This window comes from Choloepus didactylus, chromosome 3, assembly GCF_015220235.1.
Source record: "Choloepus didactylus isolate mChoDid1 chromosome 3, mChoDid1.pri, whole genome shotgun sequence".
Lineage (NCBI taxonomy): Eukaryota > Metazoa > Chordata > Mammalia > Pilosa > Megalonychidae > Choloepus > Choloepus didactylus.
The window spans coordinates 52,751,581-52,779,251 of NC_051309.1; the positions used below are offsets into that span (position 1 = coordinate 52,751,581).

General features: G+C 36.5%; 1 protein-coding gene across 8 annotated transcripts in view; it reads right to left on the reverse strand.

Moving 5' to 3' along the window:
* The window catches only part of FRYL (FRY like transcription coactivator), a 289,611-nt gene that overhangs the window by 69,205 nt on the left and 192,735 nt on the right, over nucleotides 1–27,671 (reverse strand). For 6 of the 8 annotated variants that reach the window (XM_037829764.1, XM_037829766.1, XM_037829767.1 and 3 more), the window contains 15 exons: nucleotides 26,776–26,948; nucleotides 25,118–25,278; nucleotides 24,479–24,589; nucleotides 23,497–23,651; nucleotides 23,047–23,146; nucleotides 21,744–21,912; nucleotides 17,510–17,769; nucleotides 17,026–17,166; nucleotides 7,673–7,841; nucleotides 5,800–5,884; nucleotides 5,159–5,271; nucleotides 4,074–4,224; nucleotides 3,296–3,399; nucleotides 2,199–2,384; nucleotides 680–884 (listed from right to left, as the gene is read on the reverse strand). In XM_037829764.1, the coding sequence (XP_037685692.1) occupies nucleotides 680–884; nucleotides 2,199–2,384; nucleotides 3,296–3,399; nucleotides 4,074–4,224; nucleotides 5,159–5,271; nucleotides 5,800–5,884; nucleotides 7,673–7,841; nucleotides 17,026–17,166; nucleotides 17,510–17,769; nucleotides 21,744–21,912; nucleotides 23,047–23,146; nucleotides 23,497–23,651; nucleotides 24,479–24,589; nucleotides 25,118–25,278; nucleotides 26,776–26,948 (2,283 nt within the window). The remainder of the gene's footprint in view (nucleotides 1–679; nucleotides 885–2,198; nucleotides 2,385–3,295; nucleotides 3,400–4,073; nucleotides 4,225–5,158; nucleotides 5,272–5,799; nucleotides 5,885–7,672; nucleotides 7,842–17,025; nucleotides 17,167–17,509; nucleotides 17,770–21,743; nucleotides 21,913–23,046; nucleotides 23,147–23,496; nucleotides 23,652–24,478; nucleotides 24,590–25,117; nucleotides 25,279–26,775; nucleotides 26,949–27,671) is intronic. The other 2 variants (XM_037829770.1, XM_037829765.1) reach the window with 1 other exon arrangement.

Sequence of the window (27,671 nt, forward strand, 5' to 3'; positions counted from 1 at the left end):
ATCCATCCTGTACACTACTGTGAAGCTGATTTTCTTAACAAATTTACTTATTTGTCCCCTCCAGCAACCCCATTCAGCTCAGACTTTCAATTTCTCTTTTCTTAAAAGATAAAGGCCTATAACTAAATGAATGGCCCAGGCTTCATGGCCCCATTTTGATTTCTCCCTTGCTTTCTATCCCAGTCTCAAATCACCCTCTTTCATCAGCCTTCACAGTCAGATTGGATTACTCTCCCTTCCAAACACACTTTGTTTTCTCATGCTCCCGTGATTCTGCTCTTGCTTTGGAATGTCATCCTCTTTCTCCTAGGCTAGTTTTCTCCTATACATAATAGTGCTTTGCAAAGAGTAGACCAAAGATGAATATTTGATGACTGATACATTAGGTAGCTAAAGAAAATAAATATACATTCAGATTATACTGTAATACTCTCTGGGCCCTTAAAATACAGATGCTCATGAGACACTTCCCAGGTAAAACAGTGTCCATGTAAAAGAAGAAAGCCTATGATAGTTGCACCATAATTTTGAAAAAAAAAAGGCAGCATAATACCAACCTGTGTATTTCAAATCAATATCACTTCAGAAAACAAAAATGTGGCTCATAATAGCTGACAAATGAAAGAGCTATTGAACACATACAGTGCTGGAATGCAATGGTTAAGGCTGCAAATGTTACCTTGAGGTAATGAATTCCATGAGGGTTTTTACTTTTCCATCCTGCTCTACTGAGATGTCAACCTCATTGAGGAGAGTGGTGTGCAGATGTGAAATGGCAGCGCTGTTATTTCCTAAGCTGATACTAGAAGAGGTAGAACTTGAGCTAAGCCCTGAGTCGGTCATAGGGGAGGGCTGGTAATCAGGTATAAAATCAGTAACGCCTGCTGAAAAAGATAGGTTATGAATATCCAAGCATAAAAGAAACTCACAGAATACTTAAAAGAAGTAAACTACTGTCTCCTATTGATGATACGGGACACATAAGGAAGTCTGCCAATACTAGCTGATGCAAATCAGCGTTCCTTCTGCTGGTTCCTCATAAGCGTCGAATTATATAAAGTGAATTTTTGGCACACTGTTTTCACAGTGTTTGGCAACAAGATGGATTTACCGTGCAGTCCTCTGCTGCCATCTGCTGATGAAAGTTGAAAGTGGCACGTGGCAGTTTCCCCCATTTTGTCATATTTTCTCAACATTGTCGCATTTCTATCATGTGAACTGATTTTTAATTTCTTATGAAAAGGATCCTATTCTGCTTCATTTACTTAAAGAAAGACTTTTAAATTCTATTTGAAATATTTATGTTAATTATTGAACAATTTATTTTAAAGGTTATTACTAATGCCTATATTTACAAAATGGCCAAAGGCATCTTAAAAACAAGCAACAATAATAACAATAAATTACAGAATTGTGAATAAAGGTGCTTTAATAGAAAAGGGCAGTAAACTTTATTCCATTATTCTTTAAGTCACAGTTTTAAAAGGCTAATAAGTTCTCCAATACTTTTTTTCTTATTAACTACCGGACTTTAAGAAAATAACTTTTAAATTCATTAACCCTGTTTCTGATACTATATACGATTAGAACTAAAGGTAGTTTTATTTCAATTTCTAAAAATAACTATTTTCTAGACCATCTCTTATTAGCATGAGAATAGTGATGAGAGGAGTAAATAAGTTAAAGTTATTAGGAAAGAAGAAAATATAACCTTAAAAGCAAAAATATTCAAATCAACAGTGAAATAAATTTTATATATAAGTCTCTTAATATGGACCTTACTATTTCAAAATGTATAACATTTTAATTAAATGCAGCAAATATAAGCAAATGAAGACAAGTTTAAAATGTCTGTCAAATTTTCAGATCTTGAGAGAAGGAATCTAACACAAATTCAACATCTTTTTCATATCAAGTACTCAATAAATTAAGCATCCTTTCACTGTGTCTTCAACTTACATGTTCAACACTTAAGATGAAGATCAATACAGATTCAAATTTGAATCAGAAATACAGATTCAAATACTCCAAGTTTAATTCCTTCTTTTATTGATTACTAAATAATTTAAATGCTACCCAAAATGATAAAACTACATTTGCTTTAAAATGGCCTCTACTATTTCAACTTTCATTTATTGCAGGGGTTCAGGTTAACGAAGTATAATTCTACTTTCAAACTGTACTTCTAAAGTAAATACCTGTGAAAGTATAATCTAAGTGTGCAATCTGTTTGACTGTAAGCACCCTGGGCTCATTACACTCCTTGTTCCTGAGAAGGACAGAAGCAACAGTTCGGACGTTACTGTTGGATCCCATTACTATTAGTAAATGCAGAAGCAGGCGTTTACAATGTTCATACACCTCAGGGTGGCAGTGGTCAAACCCTAAAAAGGACAGTAGAAAACAGTTATCAGTAAAAGGAAAGGATGAGTATTCTTGTTACCAAACTCTTATTTTAAGGAAAACCAGAAAGCATGCAAAATATTTAATGGAAGGTGTATCACAATGTTTTTTTACTGGCCTAGAATTCTCATAGATTTTTCAACAGACTATTGACCTATAACACTAGGTGGAATGAAGACAGGTTTTCAATGTGTTTCATGTCTAAAATTTAGTAGAGCTCTTAGAAATTATTATTCTTTTACCTAATAGTAGATTTAAATGAGTAGAAAACCAGCAGGCATTTTTCTTTTGTGCCTAGCAAACGGATATTCAGTACAGTGCATGTTTGATTCAAAGGAATGAAGCAGTACATATATAGTAAGTGTGCATATCAGGAAAACTTCTGAGAAGCTGGCCATCTTGACTTGCTTCAGGAAGTCAATCCTATAAGCCTTAAAGATACTGTAGATGTGATGGATCCCATGTGCTTGTTATAGACAAACAAAGCTCTGATAATCAGACTGCTCTCATCCAATTCTTCTGAAAATAACGCAGCGTATAATTAAACACTCGTAACCCCATTTTCCATTCACTGAAAGTTTCCAATCCCGGAAGTAAAGATTTAATCTTACTCTTGCTATGACTACGGAATTTCTCTTGTAGAATGAACAGGTGGCTGTATGTGGGTGGAAGGGGCCATTGGGGAGTAATGGGAATGGAGGTGACAGAGCATGGTTAAAGAGCAGCTGGAGATAACTCCCCATTAGACCAGGAATATTATAGTGAAAAGTGTCATGGAAATAAAACACAAAGAAACAGGTACAGAAATATGTAGAGAATTTCTTAAAAGCATATGGCCTTCAAATTATCATAAAAATATGAAATGAAGGAATTAGAACCAAATATCTATTACCTATAAAAATTGCATGAAGAAGAAGATGGAGGTAGCTTCCCCATTCCACCTTCACACTGTGATCAATGATCAGATCTGTCAAAAGGATCACGGCTATGTTACACCTATGATAAATAAAAGCATCATTGAAGTTTTACTAGACCAGAGTTAACCTAGAGGAAATTTTGTGCAAATTATTTAAAGACTGCAATACTGTATTTTATGGAAAACTGCAACTTATCGAGGAAAAAGAAATACAACTGAAGATACTGTTATGTTAAAGGGATAGTTTAGAAAAAACAAAAACATTTCTGCTAAGGGCTCTTCCAAGAGAAGGGCCATATTTTCTTCATTATTCAACCTTAAGACCTAGCACACTGCTTGCCACGTAGTAGGTGTTCAATACATGTTTGGTGCATTAATACATTTTGAAAGAATGCAGTACTGGTTCTACTGTGATTTTGCTAAGTATAATTCAATTTAGCTCAATTTAAAATAATAGCGCCTATTACAACAAACAGTATTTTTCAGATGTAGTAACTGGGTCCCAGAAAGGTCAAGTAACTATGCCAGACACCCAGAAAAGCAGCAGCAGAATGAGATTTCATAATATTAATTTTATACAGTTAGAATTCAGAGATTTTAGATTTCCTAAAATCTAAACACATTGATCTTATTTTTTGCACTATCTCAAGAAAGAAGATTGCTTTCATTCTGTGTTGTCAGATAGCATAAAGAAAGCTGAAAGTGTTAAGCAGCAATTTGGTTCATATGAAATAGGAATGACACTGTAGTCCACCTGTGAAGAGGTAATCCAGGTGATGACGTTTCAGGCAAGTAATCCACCAGTGGTGACCAGCAGCCTCCAGCTGGTGGGAAGGGTAGTGGCTCTCCTTGATTATGCTCCATCACTTTCAGTCGCCAATTAGAATAAAGTGGCATTGAATCACCTATCAAAATAAAATGATCTCATTTTCTACACCATCTATTTTCTGCCAGTAAAAGCAAACTCTAATAGAAGACACCAACTATTTATAGCATTTGATAGTGAAAAAATAATTTCCCATTATTTCAACATCCATTTGCTAGGAAGACCTGGGAACAAATATCAAATTGGGTAAATCAGAGAAAGAAAGAGATATCTAGTCAGGTTCCATCCTTTATATCAAAGCAAAACTACATTAGTACTGCATTAGGATTCCATAATTGATGTCCAAGCCATGAGACCACAATATAGGTGAGGACTTTTGGTGAGTCACTTGGTCCTAAATGTCCTGAGATGGGGCCAACACAAACCCATCTTAGCAGGAAATCTTCTCTACCACTGTGGGGCTGCAGGGTGCAATAAAAAATGTCAGGAAATGTGAATTCTGTGTGACGTAGGTAAGTCACTTAACCTCTCTGGACCTCAGTTCCATTACATATAAAACGAGGAGAACAGACCAGATCATCTTCAGGGTCCCCTTACAGTCTGAAAGCTTGTGTTTCTAGTCTACCCTACCTTAGTTTACAGTGAGACTCAGGTAGATCATTCACTTTGCATTTGCATGGGAGAACTTTTTTTAGTAAAATATGAATCTGTGGAGAAGGAGCAAGCTTGTTCAAGAAACGAGTCTGTTGCCAGTATTTGCTCTGTGGCATTTCTTAGGAACCAATTCTTATGTTTCTTTTGGTATTTCAATAGGGATCCTGTGCTTTAAAGAAAATTTCCCCACTCAGGTTGGTTCTTAAAATCAAGATAGTTCAGATTACATTGGAACACTACTAGTGGCAGTTAAATATTCTATTTTGAAGCCATTTTCTGGAAAAATAATTTGTTAACATTAACGCAATTAATAATACAACTTGCCATTAAAGTCACAAAAAACATTTGGAATTTATTACTTTTTTCTTCTTCATAAGAGCCTCCAGAGCTGCTACTGTATCGAGATTCTAGTCTGTGATGTTGACGATTTAAATGACTGTTCAGTCCAGTGTAGATGTCAAGGTGCACATAGCTATGGAAATGATCACTGAAGTTAGTCATGGTTCATGGTAAAATGGCATTTATACTTTATGTTTCACTTTCATTGTTTTAAAATAAAAGATAGTATACAAAATTAGTAACAAAAGATTACTATGATATGCATTACTTCCCACTTTAAAATTCAGAAGCTTAAGCTTTTAAGTCAATTATTTTATTTAAAGATTCCTCTTAAATAGTTGTGGTCATAATTTTCTGGTGAAACCTGTTTCATATAAAACATGCAGAGTAAATATCCATTTAGAAAAATCTAAAAATGTAAGCAACACAGCAAGTAACTGACCATATTCCCCTATGATCCATTAGAGAATATTATAAAATCTAGCATGTCAGCATCTTTAATGTTGAAACAATATAGAAAATGTCCAAAATGGGAATATATTTCTTCACTAGGATTTTAAACCAAAAAATTACAAATTCCAAAACAGAAATTATATTCATTTATTCTGACAAAAATCAGTATCTGTTAAACAGAAAGGATGATGAGTAGAGAAACACTTACCTCTCCTCAATATTCTCTTTTATGGGCTTATTATCGGAATTGCCATCCATGGGAGCTACCATTGTATTGCTACTGGAAGTAGTTCCTGTAAATCAGAAGGTAAAACAGTACCTGTGAATTTAAAAACCTGGGATAACTCGATGAAAACAAAAGATTTCAAATTACAGATGTCAAAAATCCACCAAAATAAAACAAAGTAATTTTTAAAAAAGAATGTGCTCATAGTGAGTAAGAGAAAGAGAAAAAAGACACAAGAAACTAAATTTTGGATATTAGAAAATAAACAGACAAGAAGTAATTAAGTTTTAAGAAGGCTGACTCCTAAACTGATAGTGGGAGAAACCAAGAAACTTTCATATTGTTGAAACACCAAAAGGCTCAGTGATTAGAAGCTCCAAGTATCTCTGGATGTGGGGGAGGGTGGGGGGAAGGTGGTGCCAAAAACAGGAGGATTGGTTAAAAAATCTGTTCAGTTCTATCACTCCGCCCCCTGTGGATGGATGACTGTCTCTGCCATACCCCTAGAAGTGTTTTTTGATAAGAGTAGAGCAGAAGATTGCCGGGCTAGGGCATGCCAGGTACAACTGAAGGAAGGGACACCATACTGAGAACAGGAGGATTAAGTAAAAATATGCATACTAAAATTTGAGATTGTACCCCCTATATTCTTCTAACCCCATTGGGCTTCCAGAAAGCTTTATGTGTGTGCATATATATGTGTGTATGACGTGTATGTACACATACACACACCTACACCCTCTAATCTAGGCAGGTGACTCTGGGGAATCCGATTAGTCCAAAAGAAAAGACCTACAGACACTGACATCACTAAAATCACGCTACAATGAAAAGAACAGTCAGTGACTTCTAAGAACACCTAAAGAACACCCAATCAACTTTTTAACACTCCATTCTTTATGAAAAGATGAAAAATTGGTAGGCTTTTGAGAAAAGCCTTTAAGACAGAAAAATCAACACAAACAATAATTTTAAAGAAAATGGAGACTTACACTAGGAGAAGAAAAGTATAACTTTATGAGACAGAAAAAAGTAGTCCAACCATGAAACAAGTACAGGATGCTACTAAAATTTCCTAATTTAAAAAAAGCTTTTTGGAATTATAATCATTCTAGCCAAAATGAAAAATCCAATAGAAGGGTTATTAGAAATTCCCTAGAAAGTAGAACAAAAAGATGGAAAACAGACAATGAAAGCTTAAAAAATATAGAGAGAACCAGTCCGAGAGTACCAACATCCAGATAACAAGATTTCTGGAAACAGGGTAAGGAAGGTATAGAGATATAATTTAAAAGTTTTCTAATTATACTGATAACATTGTTATTACCTGAAAATATTTAATATATACTTTGAGTGACAATAATCTTGCAATTATATTGAATTACAATGGAAGTTATTCCCTTAAGGATAGAGTGTCTTTAACTCAAATAATTATATGTGTATACATGTAAATATATACTCTCACATGACTGGATACGACATATAACATATACTCAAATGATTATAATATGATGTTATAGTAATTTAAATAAGTAAACTTTTTATAAATTTAACACACATTACACTCACTAAAAATACATTTTTTGTATTGGGAAATACAAATCTACATTCCAGTTCTGAATAGTATGTAACGATGTTTCCCTCTACAATTTATTTTAGAGTCCTTACATGTCAAATTGTACTCATATGAAGATTTACACCAAGTCTTGTCAAATTAATTACCATTCATGACTCACGTTTGTTTTGTTTTCTTGATGATGATGATGATGTTTAAAGACAGGAGCACCTGCTGAAATGAACAATTATGTAAAGCTCCTTGGCTACAAAGTAATCATGGTTTTAAGTAACTTCTCACCTGAGGTGACAGAAGGGATTTTATAGCTGGAAGTGACGCGGTAATATGGGGGATTGTCCATGTGAGTGACTCCTGAGCTGACGGGATCCGTCAGCTGCAGCTCACTCACCAATTCTTCCAGCAACTGCATTGTTTTATCTCTCCCTAAATAGACAATAACTTTCTTCACCTGTCAAGAAGAAATCATTCAGTAAATGAAAAGCAAAATTTTTATCTCTTAAATTTTTCTTGTGACAAATTTTATCAGTTAGTTCAATTTTAAGTGGCAGATGAATAAGTCCAATCTAACTTTGAATAGACATCACTCTGCAATAAGATAAATTGACCATAAAAACTGTCTTCCTTCAACCTTCAATATTATATCTAATTAGGATAAACTGAATGTATTGTTTAATGGTTCCCACAACAATTTTATTAACTTCCTTTACAAATCTACTTTTCTATTCAACAGTTTTGTTTTTTTTTTAATGGAAAAGCTTTGGGTTAATATGGTCCTCAGATTTTTCCCCTATTTTTATTTAGCAAGCCTTCAAACCCCTCACTTCTCTTTTATTCTACCTTCTCTGTTCTCCATATTCAACCTAGTATAGAGAAAGTTACAGAGCAAGGTACTAGAACTAACTTGCAACTACTTGTTGGAAGGGTGAGATGAGCTAAGGTTTATAAAGCACTTAAAAATGACTAGTACATAATCTGATTTAAGTGCAAAAATCTTATTTCGTGGTAGATATTAAATAATTCCCTAGTATGAAGTAATACTGAAATATGAAATATCACTGCAATTGCTTACTAGCTGATCAGACTAACTCTATTTTCACCCCTCTTAACCTTACTACTCAGGTGGTGGTCCTAGCAGCTCAGGCATCATGATCCAGAGTGTTAGAAATGCAGAATCAGGGAGAACCTAAGATGGCGACTAGATGAGACAGGGCAAAAAAACACGTCTGTGAAAAATACTAGATAAAAGCCAGAAAGTGACCCAGAACACCAGTTCTAGGGATGCACCAGTCGGACAAGGTCTGCTAAATCCACAGGGACCATGCATTTGGTGAAACTGGGAGTCTGCGTTCTGAAATGAGTGAGTGAGCCAGCTGAAAGTCCAGCAGCCCTGCTGCGGTGTGGGGAAACTGTGGGTTGGTGTTTGGAGACAGACTAGTTCTTTTTTTAAAAAACAAATAAACCCAGGAGTGGCTGTGGATACGGTGGCAAGAACCGGGCAGTGAAGCGTGGCAGGAACAGGCTGCGCCAACGCCTCAATATCTGGCATGGAAGATAGCCCTTCCCACATCCCCTGCTAATTGTCTCGGAGCCAGGAGGGCAGAGGGGAGCCAAAAGGAGAAAGAAACCATGCCCCTTGCAGCTATCTTCCCAGTGCGCTAGGGACACTCCTGCCCGGGACGGGAGCCACAGCCCAGAGCCACGTCAAGGGTCCCAGTGTGACAGGGAGTGTTTCCTGCAGCACCGCACACACGCCACAACATTGGCCATGGACAGCAGCCTTTAGTGTACCCACAGCAAACTGTCCAGGAGCTGGGAAGGCAGAGCTGGGCAAAAAGGGGGAAATTAACACGCCCCATTCAGCCATCTTTACAGCAGGCTGGGAATGCCCCTGCACGGCCCGGCAGCCCAGAGCTTCCCTGGAGGGCAGGCATGCACTTGTGATGTGGCACAGCCTTCCCTCAGCAGAGGTCCTGGAAGAGCACGGCTGAGAAGAGGGACCCCTCGGAAATCCCAGGGACCCTACGCCAATACCAAGGACTCATGGGTCAGTGGCAGAGTCGATCTGTGCCAAGACTGAAATGAAGTCTTAGACTCTTGGAACAGCCTTAAATCTCCGGGAACACTTGGGAGGTTTGATTATTAAAGCTGCCCTGTCTCCCTAACTGCTCAGACACATGCCCCTCAATCAGGGCGGACAGCACCAACAACACACCCAAACTTGGTGCACCAATTGAACCCCACAAGAATCAGACCCCCACACACCACAAAGACAAAGTTGGGGAGAACTGACTTGAGGGGAATAGATGACTCGAGGACACCATCTGCTGGTTAGAGAAAGTGTATGCCACCAAGCTGTAGATCTGACAAATTAGAGATTGTTGTTTTTCATATTCTGAAAGAACACTATCAAGTAAAGCAAATGCCAAGAGGCCAAAAACAACAGAAAATTTTAAAGCATATGATAAAACCAGATGATATGGAGACCGCAAACCCAAACACCCAAATCAAAAGATCAGAGGAGACGCAGTACTTGGAGCAATTAATCAAAGAATTGAAGACAAACAACGAGAGCATGGCACAGGATATAAAGGACATGGAGAAGACCCTAGAAGAGCATAAAGAAGAAATTGCAAGAGTAAATAAAAAAATAGATGATCTTATGGAAATAAAAGAAACTGTCAACCAAATTAAAAAGATTCTGGATACTCATAGTACAAGAGTAGAGGAAGCTGAATAATGATTCAGTGTCCTTGACAACAGAATGGAAAATGAAAGAACAAAAGAAAGAATGGGGAAAAAAATCGAAAAAATCAAAATGGAACTCAGGGATATGATAGATAAAATAAAATGTCCAAATTTAAGACTCATTGGTGTCCCAGAGGGGAAGAGAAGGGTAAAGGTCTAGAAAGAGTATTCAAAGAAATTAAGAAAAACTTCCCAAACCTTCTACACAACAAAAATACACAAAGCATAAATGCCCAGCGAACTCCAAATAGAATAAATCCAAATAAACCCACTCCGAGACATATTCTGATCAGAGACTCTCAAATACTGAAGACAAGGAGCAAGTTCTGAAAGCAGCAAGAGAAAAGCAATTCACCACATACAAAGGAAACAACATAAGACTAAGTAGTGACTACTCAGCGGCCACCATGGAGGCAAGAAGGCAGTGGCATGACATATTTAAAATTCTGAGAGAAAAAAATTTCCAACCAAGAATACGTTATCCAGCAAAACTTTCCTTCAAATTTGAAAGAGAGCTTAAATTTTTCACAGACAAACAAATGTTGAGAGATTTTGCTAATAAAACACCTGCCCTACTTCAGATAACTAAAGGGAGCCCTACCGACAGAGAAACAAAGAAAGGAGAGAGAGATAGAGAGAAATTTAACAGACATATATAGAACATTACATACCAAATCACCAGGACACACATTCTTCTCTAGTGATCATGGAACTTTCTCCAGAATAGACCATATGCTGGGATATAAAACAAGCCTCAATAAATTTAAAGAAATTGAATTTATTCAAAGCACATTCTCTGACCGCAGTGGAATACAAACAGAAGTCAATAACCATCAGGGACTCAGAAAATTCACAAACACCTGGAGGTTAAAAATGAGGGGGAGATGAAAACATTCCCGGATAATCAAAAGCTGAGGGACTTTGTCACCAGTAGATCAGTTCTATGAGAAAGGCTAAAGGGAATTGAGCAGGCTGAAAGGAAGGGACACTAAACAAATGACTGAAACCAAATGAAGAAATAAAGATTTCCAGTAAAGATCACATGGTAAATATAAATACCAATACTACTGTATTTTTGATTTGTGACTCCACTATTTACTTCCTACAGGATCTAAAATACATAAACTATAATGATAAATCAGTGGTTTTGGACTCAATGTAAAATATGTAATTTTTGACAAGAACTACATAAAGGTGGGTGAATGGAGGAGTATAGGAACATAGTTTATGTGTCCTATTCAAGTTAAGTTGGTATCAAAGAAAAACAAGATTGTTACAGATTTAAGAGGTTAACTTTAAGCCCCATGGTAAACACAAAGAAAGCATCAGAGAATATGACCATAGAGATGAAAGTATAGTATGGGTTATGAGACATGGGGGAAGGGGCAATGGGGAGTTAAGAAATGAGTGTAGGGTTTCTGTTTGGGGTGAAGAGAAATTTCTAGTAATGGATGGTGGGAAGGTGATGGCATTGCAACATTCTAAATGTGATTAATCCCACTAATGGAATGCTAGGGAGGGGCTGGCATGGGAAGATTTAGGCTGCATATATGTTTTCACAATTGAAAAAAAAAAAAAAAAAAGACAGTCTAAATAGATAATGACAATTAAATGCCAAGGATGATCCTGGGTGGGATCTGAGGATGGAGGAGAGGAGGCTCAAAGGGACACAGTTGGGACATAAGAAAAAAAAAGGAAATATAGAATGTAAGCTTTGTATCAATGTTGAAATTCTTGAAATTCTTAGATGCACTTGTGCCAGTTTGAATGTATTATGTCCCCCAGAAAAAAGCCATATTCTTTGATGAAATCTTGTGGGGCAGACATAATAGTGGGGATTAAATTGGAATGTTTGGATTAGGTTGTTTGCATGGAGATGCGCCCCACCCAACCGTAGATGATAACTGATGGGATATTTCCATGGAGGCGTGGTCCCACCCATTGAGGGTGGGCCTTGATCAGTGGAGCCATATAAACATGCTGACTCAGAGATGGAACTCAGTGCAGCTGTGAGTGAGGTTTTGAAAAGGAGCAAGCTTGCTAGAGAGGAATGTCCTGGGAGAAAGCCATTTTGAAACAAGAACTCTGGAGCAGACGCCAGCCATGTGCCTTCCCAGCTAACAGAGGTTTTCTGGACGCCATTGGCCATCCTCCGGTGAAGGTACCCGATTACTGATGTGTTATCTTGGACACTTTATGGCCTTAAGACTGTAACTGTGTAGCCAAATATACCCCCTTTTTATAAAAGCCAATCCATCTCTGGTATTTTGCATTCTGCAGCATTAGCAAACTAGAACAGCACTTAATAGGACTGCATTAAAGAATGTTCTTGTTCATGGGAAATGTATATGTGAATTATATTGTTTGTTCAAGGATGTGTGCAGCTTGCTCTCATATGTTCAGAAGACAGAGCAATAGATGATGGGTGATAGGGAGGGAGGGAAAGAAAGAAATGGTGCGACAGGATGTTAAAGCTGGCGGATGGGGGTATTGGGGGAGGGGGGAGGGGTATGCTGGAGTTCTGTGTATGGGGTTTGTATTGTTTTTGCAACTGTTCCTGTTAAGTTTGAATTTATTTCAAAATAAAATTAAAAAAAAAAAAAAAGAAATGCACAATTTCAGGCCTCACCCCCACCTCCAGAACCAGAATCAGAACAAGGTGCCCAGATGATTAATATGCACAGGGATATATGAGAAGCACTGCTGTAGGTGCTCTACAGACAAATCTTAAAATATGCTTCATTACATCACACCAAAAATTTTATAATGGTTGTCCACTGACAAGTGACCTTCTACATCTCTCCAACTCACTACTTGCTAACAAATTTTCTCTGTTCACAGGCTCAGTAACCTGTGAACATGCCATGTGCATTCTTGTCTTTGCTCTGCCACACTGAAGATCTCCGACTGACACTCCCAATCCTAATCCTACCAAGTCTTCAAGCCACCCACCTCCATCACCTATGCTAACTCCACTTCCTTCTACGTGAAGCGTTTACTGGTTTTTCAAAAACAGACCTGGGTTGGAATTTCAGCCCTCTTAAGTCACAGAGATGGATAGCTGTATGACTTTGAGGGGATTACTTTTCTCTCCGCTTTCTTGTTGTTTTTTAAACTTTGACATTTTAACCATTTTTAAGTGTACAATTCAGTGGCATTAATTACATTTACAATGTTGTTCTACCATCACCAATATCCATTATCAAAACGTTTTCATCACCAAAAACAGAAACTATGTACCCATTAAGCAATAATTCACCCTTCTCACTCCCACCAGACCTTTCTGGCAACCCCTAATCTATTTTCTATCTCTGTGATGTTACTTATTTTAGACATTTCATATAAGGGGAATCATATAATATTTGTCTTTTTCGTGTCTGGCCTATTTCACTTAGCATAATTTTTTTCAAGGTTCATTCTTGTTGCAGCACATAACAGAACTTCATCCTTCTTAAGGCTGAATAATTTTCCATTGTATGTATATAACATATTTTAATTTTCCATTCATCTGTTGATGGTTGTTTACATCTTTTGGCTTTTGTGAATAATGCTGCTATAAACACTGGTAAACAAGTATCTGTTTGAGTCCCTGCTTTCAATTCTTTGGTGTTTCGGTTTGCTAGTGCTGGCATTATGCAAAATACCAGAAAATGGATTGGCTTTTCTAAAGGGGGTTTATTAAGTTACAAATTTACAGTTCTGAGGCCATAAAAGTATCCAAACTAAGGCATCAACAAGATGATACCTTCACTGAAGAATGGCCAATGGCATCCAGAACATGTCTGTCAGCTGGGAAGGCACGTGGCTAGCGTTTGCTGATCCTTTGCTCCTGGGTTGCATTTTAAAATAGCTTTCTCCAAAACATCTCTGGGTCTCTCTTAGCATCCTCAGCTCCTGTGCATCTAAGCATCAGGGTCCTCTCTTAGCTTCTCCAAAGGAAACTCTGGGCTAGTGTCTCCAAACATCTCCAATTGTCAGCATCAGTGTCAGCTCTTAGTTTCTTTCCAAAACGTCCCTCTCAGCTGCTCTGAGCTCCTTCTGTTTGTTAGCTCTGTTATAGGACTCCAGTGATTAAATCAAGACCCACCCTGAATGGGTGGGGCTCATATCTCCATGGAAATGATTTAATCAAACAGTTCACCAGCAGTTGATGGAGTCACATCTCCATGGAAAGACTCAATCAAAAGATTCCAACCTAATCAACACTAATACCTCTGTCCCCACAAGACTGCATTAAAGAATATGGCTTTGGGGGAACATAATATATACAAACTAGCACATTTGGGGTATGCACCTAAAAGTCTAGTTGCTATATCATAAGGTAATTCTATGTTTAACTTTTTGAGGAGTAAACTGCCAAACTGTTTCCCACAATTCCTACACCACTTTACATTACCACTAGGAATGCACAAGGATCCCAATTTCTCAACATTCTTGCCAATACTTGTTATTTTCCATTTTAAAAATAATAGCCATCCTAGTAGGTATGAAGCATTATTATTCACTGGGGTAGTGAGTTTTATTTCCCTACTGACTGATATTGGATATTTTTCTATTTGCTTATTGTCAATTTGTATACATTCTTTAGAGAAATTTTTACTTAAGTCCTTTGCCCATTTTTTTGAGTTGTCTTTTTGTTGTTGAGTATGGAAGTTCTTTATATATTCTGGATATTAAACCCTCATCAGACACATAATTTTCAAATAATTTCTCCCACTTTTTTCACTTTCTTGATAATGTCCTTTGATGCACAAAAGTTTTAAATTTTGATGAAAACTCAATTTACCTTTTTTTTTTATCTTTCATTTCTCGTGCTTTTGGTGTCATTTCTAAGTATCCATTGCCAAATACAGGGTCCTGATAATTTTCCCCTGTGTTTTCTTCTGAGAGTTTTATGGTTCTGGCTCTTATAATTAGGTTATTGATTCATTTTGAGTTAATTTTTACATATGGTATGAAGGAAGGATCCACTTTCATTCTTTTGCATGTGGATATCCATTTTTTTCAGCATCATTTGTTGAAGAGACTATTTTTTCCCCATTGAGTGGATGTGGCGCCCTTGTCAGAATCTACTGGCTATAAATGTGTCGGTTTATTTCTGGACTCTCAGTTCTATTCCATTGGTCTGTAATTGTGTTCTTATGCCAGTGTCACACTGTTCTGATTACTGTAGATTTGTAGTAAGTTTTGAAATCAGGAAGCATGAGACCTCCAACTTTATTGTTCTTATTCAAGACGGTTTTGGCTATTCATATGTATTTGAGGACTGGGTTTTCCATTTCTGCAAAAAAGCTGCTGGAATTTTGATAGGGGTTGCATCAAATCTATAGATTGCTTTGGGTAGGCCTGGCATCTTAACAATATTAAGTCTACCAATCCATGAACACAGGCTGTCTTGCCAATTATTTAGGTCTCCTTCCATTTCTTTCAGCAATGCTTTGTTGTAGTTTTCAGTATGCAAGTCTTCCATATCCCAGGTTTATTCCTAGATATTTTATTCTTTTAGATGCAATTGTAAAATAGACTGTTTCCTTGGCTTTCTTTTCAGATTATTCACTGCTGGTGTTCTACCTTGTTTTATTCATCTGTAAAACTGTGGTAATCTTAATAAGCTCAAAGATGTATTCTGAGAATTAAATGAAATAATGTAGATGAAGTACTTTCACCATGCCTGGTCTATAAGTTCTTAGGAAGCAGTAATTAAGAAATTATCACCATTAAAATATGACTCCGTTTAAATTCCTGGCTAGTCCTTGAATTTCATCTTGGCTTCCTGAAATTATCACTTCTAATTCCCCAATTCAGTCATTCATTCATCCAATTAATGGGCATGTTGTAGGTGGCAGGCATTACTCTAGGCACTGGGGATAGAGCAATAACCAAACAGGTGAAGATTCCTGTTTTTAAGGAGCTCACAATCTATTGGGTTGAGACAAATAATAATGAGATGAATTTGCAGAATACATAATATATTAGATGATAAGTGCTAGGAAGTTCAGGGAAAGGGAAAAGAAGAGTGTGCATGCAGGGAAATGGTGGAGGGAGGGCATTTGCAGTTTTAGAATAGGATAGCCAGCAAAGGTCTCAGTAAGCTGAGAAAAAAAACTTGAAGGAGATGAGGAAGTGAGCCATCTGGGGAAAGAGAGGGAAAGTAAGTGCCAAGGTCCCGGGGTGGAAATGCTTGGTGTGAGAGCAGACCAATAAGGAGGTCAGTGTGTCTGACAGGTGTCAGAGATACGTACATATTCAATTTACCCCTCAGGTTTGGTAGTTTTATACTGTTCTCTTAATTTGGCCGGATTTAGTGATACAGTTTGTCCTCCTTCCTGCTGGAAGGCAAAGACTTATATTCTGTGTTTTATATCTCTTGCTATGCTTTCCCTTGCTTCCAGCAGGTTTACGTACTACTGGAAGAACTGAGCTCTTACTCTCTATCCTGCTCTAACATCCCAATGCCAGCTCCTGCTTAGCAGGAACTATAACCATCCCCAATATCAGCATCAATATCACTTTCTCTGGAGTACCAACACAAATCCTCCAGACAGCTATGATTCCTAGGTTATTCACTCTCATCATTCCACCATTTTCCTTTGTAGTTCTCATCATAACTACACTTTATTAACTTACTGGTTGTGCATTCAACAATTTAGGTACAAAGAATACAATCTGTAATCCTCAGCTCCTAGAAGAGCACCTGGCCTGTAACAGTGCTGAGTAATATTTGTTGAATGAATTAATAAGTCCATGTTTTATTTCCTGACTCTTGTTCATTCTGGCCCTGGCCTTGCCTCAGCTGTTCTATGCCAGGCCATACTCTGACATGACAAGACATCTGGTAAATGTATTAAAAACAAAGAAAGACAGGTTAAATGGACTTAAATACGTACGTAAGGCAAGAGGCTTGGTTCACTATTCACTCCACAAATGCTGATCAAAAAATGCAAAATTATTTTCAGGTTTTTTGGCCAGCCGTCTGCAAGTGTGGTCCACACGTTCTCCATCTCCGACCAGGCCAGCTCATCACCATACTAGACATAGTACACATAACAGATACTTCAGTAATGACTGTCTAGTAAAAGTCAAACTCAGCACAGCTGAAATATTAGACAGCTTTAATATTTTCCATACTTGAGAAAAACCTTTTCCTTCAATAAATCTAAACATAAATATCATTAATTACATATGGACTTAGTGGAAAAAAAAAACACACTTTCTATCTAATAAAAAGTTTTCTAAAGTAGAAATTTATAATGTGTTTCTGTTCAGTTATCACAGAATTATCTAATCCCTTTGTCTATTTCTAACAATATTAATGCCTAACTTAATAGTCAAAATTTGGTGTAGCAAGTACCAATACAAAACTCATTTTACCTTTGCTGTCATGTACATCAGATTATTCAAAACCATTGCAGTGGCTTGTGGTGACCCCCAGCCTTCACCTCGTAACCAGCGCCTGCTTGTCACCATAAGTTCTCGGTCTTTTAAAGAATCATCTTCATCTTCATCATGTCGCCTTATTGTGGGCAAAGGCTTTAAGTCCACCAGCTCGATGTTGTTCATCCACGGTAAAAGATAGTGCAGCATCACTTGCCTCCCAGCTGGATGAGCTGTCTGAATTCTCTGGCTTATCTCTATAATTAAAAATAGGCAAAAAGGGGAACAACTGATGTAATTTCAGTTGCTTTTGACTTGTAGTTAGTTTCAAGAACATTTCATTCTGTTTTTTTTAATATTTTTAATTGTGAAATATAACATGCAGAAAAGTTATAAATTTCAAGGTACAGTTTAAAAAACAGTTATAGAGGAAATTTCAAAGTATGGTATGGGTTATAGCTCCACAATTTCAGGTTTTTCCTTCTAGCTGTTCCAATACATTAGAGACTAATATAATCAACTGTTAAATCTATCTTCTCTGTTATAACTCCTCCCTCTCATTTGATCATTCTCTCAAACTTCAGGAGTATTTGGGCAATGACCATTCTAACCATGTTGGTAAGGGGTGTTGACATTATGGGGTAAGGGGATGCAACTGGTTGATGTTCTGGGAGAGACTGGTACCTGTGGGTTTCAGGGCTTATCTGGCATAGGGACAATCCGGAGGTTTTAACTTTCTGAAAAATAAACTTAGTGAGTGAAACTTTTATAGAGCCTCAGTTAGATCCCTAGGTATTCTTTGGAGTTTTCATGAATACTGATGGCTAGGACTTCGCATACTGTGGCAATCCACAATATCCAGCTGAAACTTGTTTAAGGGTAACCTCCAGAATAGCCTTTCAACTCTACTTGAAATCTCTTAGCTACTGCTACCATATTTTGTTACATATCTTTTCCCCCATTTGGTCAAGAAGGCATTGTCAATCCCATGATGCCAAGGCAAGGTTCCTCCCTGGGAGTCATGTCCCACGTTGCCAGGAAGACTTACACCCGTGGGAGTCATGTCTCACATAGGGTAGAGGGTAATGATTTTATCTGCAGAGTTGGCTTAGAGAGAAAGGCCACATCTGGGCAACAAAAGAGGTTCTCTGGGGGTGACTCTTAGGATAATTATAGGTAGGCTTATCTTCCCCTTACAGAAATAAGTTTCATAAGAGCAGCCCTCAAGATTGAGGGAACATTTCATTCTTAAAGAATAAGAAGCCAGATTCTGTTCATTACATTTAAAAATTATGAGTACTGTTTTTCCTTTTAAGAAATTTGGCCTCAACGACATGATAACAAAAATTAGGTAAAATAAATCACATCCTTACTTTTTATATAAAATACTTTCAGTGGTCAAAATAAATAAATGTAACTGCAAGATAAAAGAAAATATTTATACAGTGATTAATTTAAATGGACCCATGATTCTCACATACTTTTGGTTCTAAGGGGAAATGTCCATGATGTACCAGTTACTTTAACATACTTATCATTTAATAGCTCACAACAAAGCTATGAGGGGGACAGTCAAATTACTTGCCCAAGGTCAGACAATTACCGAGTGGCAGTGGATTCAAACAGAAGTTTGATTCCAAGGTCCATGTGTCCTTATATACTGTCTAATTTCCATAAACTACTTCAAATAAAAATCTTCTTTCTCCTCTGCCCCCTCCCTTTCTCCCCATTAGGGCTTGTACTTCTTCACTCATTAGAAGGAGTAAGTGTGGATTTAGAACTGCAGCTCTGGAATCACACAAATCTGGGTTTGAATCTCAGCTCTACCACATAAAGCTGCCTGACCTTGGGCAAATCTGTCAATCCCTGATCCTCAATTTCTTAATCTGTAAAAAGAAGACAGCAAATGTTGTTGCCTCATGGGGTTATTTTGCGAATTCAATATCATACCAATGAGGTGCACAGTTCAATGCCTGATGTGTAGCTATGCTCAATTCTCAACTTTTACAAGAATGTGTTTATTAACACACCAACTTTTATCTTTAGTATGAAAAACAGACCTGGAGTCCTGAAAAGCAGTTGAGTGAAGAGACCCTAACCAGGGAGAGCAGCACGTATGGGGGCTGGGGCCATGACTGTGTCCGGCCTCCCTTAGGGAAAAGGTGTCACATGAGGAGGAGGCCCAGGAGGGAACTCTGGGAACACCAGTACTTAAGATATGGATAGAAGAAAAGAATCCACCAAGAGGGACAGAAAAGAAATAGTCCATGGTAGGAGGAAAACCAGGAAACATTAAATTTCTGGACATCAAGAGAGGGCAGAATTTCAAGAAATGTAACATGGTTAACACCAGTTGCTATGCAAAGTAGCAAAGTGATTGAAGACTGAAAGATTAGATCAAGCAGTCAGAAGGTCTTTGGTGAGTTTACAGAGAGGAAATTCACAACTAACGAATTCTGAAGGTCACCTATGAAGATCTAAGGTATGCATGAGGTCTGAGAAGATAGAAAAAGTGAATGTAGATACTTGAGGCAAGGTGAAAGGGCAGAGAAGGCAATAGCAGTAGGTATTGAGGAGAAGGAGGTGGAGATCAAACATGGGAAGGGATGGGGAAATGACAACAGTTTTTAAAGACAACTGCACTGGTTCCAACCAAAGGAAGTAACTCTGCCCTCAATTTTTTAAAATGGGCAGTTTATCTTGATATCTGCATCTATAGAATAAAATTCCTAATGAATACTATGCTCATCTTGACTTGGGAAAAGTAAATTATACTGTGTACGTTTAGGTTTATATATGGAATCTGTTCATGTTTAGGGGCTATGTTTTCGTTTACAATAAACAATTTCAAGAAAGGGAGTTAAAGGTAATTGGCAGATGCTAACAAGAAAAATGTCTTTAGACTGAACTGAAGGAAAAATGACAAAATTGATCTGTGGGGATGTTTACAGTTGGCTTTCTGACCAATCCATATGATCTCTGATATCCAACTGGACTCCAATGCTTTCTTGTGCAGGAGCCTTTGGCAGAAGCCCAGCAGAAGCAAAACTAGTGTTGGAGCAGCCACTACTTTGTGCTGATGACCATCCACATCCTCATCTTGGAAGATCTGGACCGTGGGAGCAGGGAAAGAGGAGGGGCATGGTTGCTGCCACATACCAGTACAAACCAAGCAGATAAGCTGCCTTAAGAAATGTATGTTAGATGATTTTAAGCTGTTTTGTTCCATTCAGGTCGATTAGGGATGGGAAACAATTTCTACTGCTAAAATTGGCACTATGGAAAGATGTCCCAAGGAGGTTAAGCCACTATATCTTGAGCCCAAATGAAAGAAACGACCCACAGCAGAACTCTGTAACCCCCTGGATTCCAATGCTTGGGCATGTCCAGTACTGAGACTGGAATAAGTTCTTACCGCAGGTGGTAAGCAGAAAAACTAGTGAGTGTCTTATGTACCATAATTAAAACTTTTCAGTTAAAAGATAAGGCACTATGAGGCCATTTGCAATACCTTCCCTGGGTGGAGGCTGAATCAGAGGTATATTGGAGTTTCTTCTAAATCTGAGTCCTGGGAAATCCAGATAGATAATTCATCTTACCTGATACATAGCTCTGATGCTCCACAAGTCCCTGGCAGGAATATTTATTGACCCCAAGGAAAGAAAGATGGACTAGAAAACAATGTGGGATTCTACCAAGTTTTACGTAAGGCAGTGCAGGACCTAGCTCTATGACCAGAGGTTTCACTTAACAGAAAGAAACCTGATGAGAGAGATTAACCAATCCTTACTCTAAGATAAGCAGCATCAGGTAATCGACAACACCCATTTTTTTTTTTCCATCTTGCTTCTCTTCTCCCAGCCCATCTTTATAATTAAAGAAAGGCCCATGCACAAAATAAAATGTATATGAGAAGATTCAGGAAGTTCTATGTCTACTAAACAAACATTTTAAAATTGTACTTGAATCCCCACTCTATTTTACTGGGGGAATTGTGGGATGGAGAGGGGAGGGCAAGGTATGAAGCTCTGTGAAGACTCCACTAATAAGAAATTTAAGTTTCGTTGTCTATTATTGAGAGCTCGTATTTAAAAGAAAGCAACTCACTTCTTACACAAAGGCATGTTTTGTTTCTATTCCAAATCAAGCTTAATACATTTTAAATTTTTTAAAAGTAGATTTTTAGAAATGATTGCTGAAAAAAAACAACTAACAAATCAAATGATCATACCTGAGAATATGGCGAGAGTTAACTCAGGATATGCCCTTGCTAATTCCTCTGACAACTGGTAATATGACATAGAATACAAATGAGGCAGAGGAGACAGCTGGCTGAGCACTCCATCAGTTCTCTGAACCTCCAGTTTGTGAGCATAGCGAAACATCTTTGGTTCCAGAATCTAAGGGAATGTAATTCCATCAACCATCAATTACAGTTAAGATTTTATGGTCCTCTAAATTTCAGTTATAATTAAATTTTCTAACGGAAAAAAATAAAATAAACTGTTCTCCCAAGAAATAATCCAGTTTATAGATTGTATTGACTATATACTGTGAAGGTTTTCAAATGTTAATTTCTAATTCTAGGAAATGTTTGCAGAAGAGCCTATGACTGTTAAGAAGAATTTACAATCCTTGTGTTTAATGCCACCAATTCAGGTTAGCAGCACTGTCTGAAAATAACTTCAGCAACTTAATGTACAATTACTTGAAAAAGATTTACAACTTTTCTAGCTCAAAATTATGACTATATAAAACACATACAAGTGAAAAAAGTCTTCAAGCAGATCTTGGTTAATCACAGATTAAATATGGAATATTAGCTAAAAATCAATTCGACGTCATACTATGTAAAGATATACAGAACTACTGAACTTTCCACTTAATTAACAAAGGCATTAGAGCATACTTGCTAAGATGGTTCTACCAGCATCTGTACCACTTCAACACCTTTGGAAAAACCAGCGTATCATTGAGTTCTATCATCTTATCTTGGTTAAGAAAGAGGAATCTCATCCTATTGTCAGTGAGTCAAATATTGTATCATAATGAAATATCCATGCTTGGTAAGCTAACTCTCTGTTATTTTTCTCAGTCTAATAAAGAAAAGTTATACAAGGATATCATAAAACAGCTAAATGTTTTTCACTTTGCTCTCAAAAAATATTTGACTCACACTCTTATCTGCTACACAGAAATAGCTACATGTACAACAAAGGCCCAAATCACTCAATTTTTATAAGTACCTTCGAATATACACATATACATATTTCTGCATGTGTGTTGGGGGGAGGGAAGTAATATATGTAATCTCTCTACAATACACTTCTTTATGGTTTGTATTAATTTAGAGTAAAATGACCTATATTGTCTTTGTCTTCTATTTCTGTTAATCAGGAATTGACATCATACCTCATTATGAAAAATAAAGCTGAATATTAGTATTAGTATACTTTAAAAGCAAGAGTAAATTATTGGCGCTTCATTAAATCCTAAGTAAAAAAAAATATTTTAATTAACATTTGTTTACAAACCTGTAAAAGTTGCATAGCAACTTCATAGATACTTCTAGAAGAATCAGCTGCTTTAAACAGTATCAGATTTAGGAGCATCACTGTGTCACACTGATAATCCCTAGGGACAAATGCTACATGTTAGGTAAATGACTTCATGTTTAGAGGTTTTCACACCAGTTAATAAATATTGCCGGTTTGGATTATGATATACAAAGGACAAGGCTGTAAGTATGTAACTAAGCCTAGGAGATCACGTACTTATTTTTTTTTAAGGCAATAGGTACAACAACAGACGCATGGTGATCATTATCCTTATTTTGATTAAATTTAATTCTAGCTTAAGGAAAGAATATACTAATTTTCTTAGTATTTCTGAACTCAAAAGGAAACATTTTCTTTAAAATATCTCACTAAAATATGAAAGATATCCATATTTATCTATGAATACAATAGATTTATCTAAAGTACCTGTTCTGGAACACATTAGCTATGGCTTTAAAGCAGCCAGCTGCCACCCTCTTGGATCCTGTGTAACATCGATCCACAGCCCAGTACATCAAGTTGCTCTGATCAGGGTTCAGCTCCAGCAACAATGTAACTGCTTCACAGCCCAATTGATGAACCTAAGTAAAGTCACAAAAGTTCCCATGCTAGAGAAAATTGTATGTCATTTAATTGCCTATTTCCCTATATTTTTACTAAAGTAATGGAGGGTATATATTTAGCATATTTCATCACAAAATTCAGACTCCTTTTGTTCAGCTCCTTCTCATTTTATTCAGTCAGCAGAAAGAATGACAGGGATAAATTATCCTGGCATGCTGCTGTTTACACAAGACTCTTAGTAGCACAGTTCTCTCTTAAAGCAGAGCCCCCCACAGGCAGTTGATGACTATGAATAGTGATAAAATGCTTTCAGAAAAGTGAGCTATTAACCTCTCAAATTATTGTTATCAAGCTTTATCTTGTTTTTGATAACCCAATAGAAAATTTACTCTGAAGGGAAAAAATATAAGTTCTATTTTAATTGAGTAGTCTCTGTGTGTACAATATGAAATTTAAGGAGGGAAAGAAAGAATGATTAATTGAAGAGTGGACAAAGAATAAAATTAAATATAGCAAATAACATATTTCTTTCATGGAGCCCAATGTATTCTGCATTAATATTTTATTTATAGAGTTAGAACACTATTATGAGATTTATATATACCATTATTTATTATTCCTGTAATATGAAAGGCAAATTGAAATTATTCAAATGAAGATTAATAAATAAAAATTATAACTTTCTTAGATTTTAGTATCCTAGTTAATTTTTGCACAACATAATTTGGCATTTAATTATTACCTTGCTTGTGTAAAAACTGACTTGTTTTTGTGGACCACATACTAACTCCAAATACTAAAATGATAACTTATTAGGAAATTTTGTGGGAATTGTCATAATTACCTTTTTGTCCAGAGAGTCCAAAATGTTATCCAACCATTTGTACAAATAGCCATCTGATGAAAGTCCTACATTATCTGCAACAGGGCCACAACATAGTACAGCAGACATAGCCTTCAAACAATAATATTAAAATTACATTTAAAAAATTTACGTGGTTGAATGCTGGTTGCTTAATGAGAAGAGACAACATATTTTTACTTACGCTTATCTAGCCACACATATCTTTAATATTTTTCTATACAAAAGAAAATCATAATAGTAATTCTTAAAATAAGAAATTTATTATTGGTAGGAAATAAATATCATGATACCAAATTAGACAAGGAGTTTGAACAGTACTGAAAGAGAAAAAAAAAGGACAAAGAGAAAGTATTTAAGTAGGAAAGAAAATATTTCTCTGAGGCTAACCTCAATTCTTTAAGGAAATGGAGTTTAAATTTTCGTAGATTCTGGAATTTTCTTGCATTATATTTTATATATTTAAATAAACTTATGGCAAGCAAATACATATTCCAATACTCTCAGGTTCTCTGAAGAAATACCTATGCTTTTTATAATAATATCAAGCACTGAGAGACATAAAAAAATTTAAGTTTGCTCTTAACATAAGAAAAAGAAATCAGATTTCTAAGTAAGTACCTTTAGTGCACAGTACTGATGTCTATTAATTTGCATATTTCTATCACTGTATCTGTCCAAGGGTGTAAACATGATGCTGAAAGGACCTGCCCAGTGACTGAACAGCATAAAGAGACTGTGACGAAGGCTCTGTTGAGGAAAAATGCTTCTTCTCTGGTGCACTGTAAATAAAAAAATTGACAGAAAAAAAATGTATTTCCTTTTACTTTAACATGCAGGTCAACTTGTTTGTAATTGAATAGACAATATAAAAAAAGAAAGCAAGAAAAAGTTTTCAATTTAACCTACCAAAACCCCTCCCCAGTAACAGAATCATTTACATATACACAAGTCACAGAAACAAAATGGCAGTCTTGGTGAGCAGAACTTTCATGGCAGGCAGAAGAGTGCGCACAGGCTGGCACAGAGCTTGGCATCAGGTCCCTACTGCTCCCCAGCTGCCCATGACTTCCTGGTAAGCTTGGCCAGGACAGGAACATATCTCTGGTAACTTGTTTTTAAACTTTGTATTCTTTCAGCAGCAAAGCTGTCTTTATAAAAGGAATCTTATATGGAATCTTGATATAGAGAACAGATAAAAGAAGAGTTATGTATTGAAGCAAGGAGGGAAGGCTTGGAGCCCAAACTCATTCTGCAGCCTCCTGCTGATGGCACCAGAGAGCTTCACAGCTCTCAGAAACAACATACTTTGAAAACCACTGGTTTGGATGACCTCCAAGGGTTCTTTTGGCACTGGAATTCTAGTCTACAAGTTCTCTGTATCAATCTTTGTTGAAGGCATTTATTTTAACAGTGTCACAATAAACCAATAAAGAAGAGTAGAAAAGTGTAAAAATAAACCTATTTTTACATTAGTGAGCTCCAGATAAAAATTTTAGAGAAAAAATGCTCTCTTCCCTTCTAAATAACATCACTTCCCCTCAAAGTTCATGATAGGGCTCCTGCACTTGAAATTAACTTATGTAATAAAGTGATTAGCACTAATGAATGACCCTTCTATAAAATAAAACCCATGCTCTCACTTTAAAAATCAACTGTATGCATATACCATCTATAGTAACAAAGCATTTTTTCCAGAAAGAAAAAGGAACATTTATATTTACATTCTATACATAACCAAAGGTTATAGTCACATTTTTATGTCTTGTACTCATAAACAATTTAAGGTTTTTAAAAATGCAATTGATTCTTCCATATTTCTAAACCAGTTCCTGAAATACGTGCTGAAAAATAGGCCTATGTGTTAAATGAATCAATCAACACACTACATCCTTATTATACTATATAACATATCTATGACCTTCTCCCATTATTCAGAAATAACTCATTAATTCTATTCTCAAGTACATTTAGGGGATTATTCTCTTTGATCACTGAGTCTAGAACATGCTTGTCCAAAGAGCTTATTCTATTGCTTTCTTCAGATTTTTGTGTCAGTGTCTTTCATAGGTTGAAAATCTCTGCTGGGTTGCTTTTGCTTTCTGATCACTGACACTAATCCAAAGATAATACAAACTCTTGCCATTTACATTATTCTAACATTTTTCCAGTATGTTCACACTTGTTTTATCAACTTAGATTAGAAAACCTCGAGGCAAGAAAAAAACTATGACAGTACCTTAATATTCAATAATGTTCTAAAAAACTGAAATTAATACCTGGAACATTCTGAATGATATTCGCCACTAAGGCACTAAAATGGCATCGTATATCCTTCAGTGTGTCAGAGTCTTTTTCATTTTCTGCTTCCAGAAGTTGTCTAGTTAAATCTACATACTCCAATAAAGTGTTGTTGAGGAAATGTGTTTCATTATCAAGGCCACCACTTGCACTGAAAATATTGAAGAAAATAAAATATAAGAAAATATGATTTAAAGTTATAATTTAAACTGAGACAAATTCCTAGTAATCAAAATCAGAATGATATGTATTAAATGTTGCATGGACATGGCAGTATGCAATTTAATATGCAAAAATTTGGCATACTTAAATATATAGATGCTGCTAGTTGGTCCACAAAAGTATCACTATTGCTTTCTACATTATTCAATTCCTTATCTAACTTTAATCAATTATTCTGAGTGCTAAGTATTATGCTCTCTTCATCAAAAAGCATATCTTTGTAGTAAGGAAATAGGGAGGTGTATGGGATGGAGATCAGTTTGAAAATGAATAAACCTGAGTTCTCCACATTCTCATGGTCACTATGCCTATTCATATTATGCCTGTAACATAATCAATTAAATAGCCATCAGGTACTTATTCTCGGCAAGAGACCATGATAGATATTATTGGGAATACAAAAATTTAAGTGAATTCAAGTAAGAGTTGGGGTGAGTGCTGGTTTCCACATTGCCTTAAGAATCTCTGCAGTAAGATTCTCTTTGAGGAAAGGGACCTATGCCTGGAAACAGGATATTTAGAGCCAGAAGTCTTGGATTCCAGTCTCATTCTATTAGTTATTAAGCATGTGAGCAGTATCTACTCCAGAAGGTAATATGAATGAGTTACTATATATGAAAACACTTAGTGAACTATAAGAGCTGGATAAATG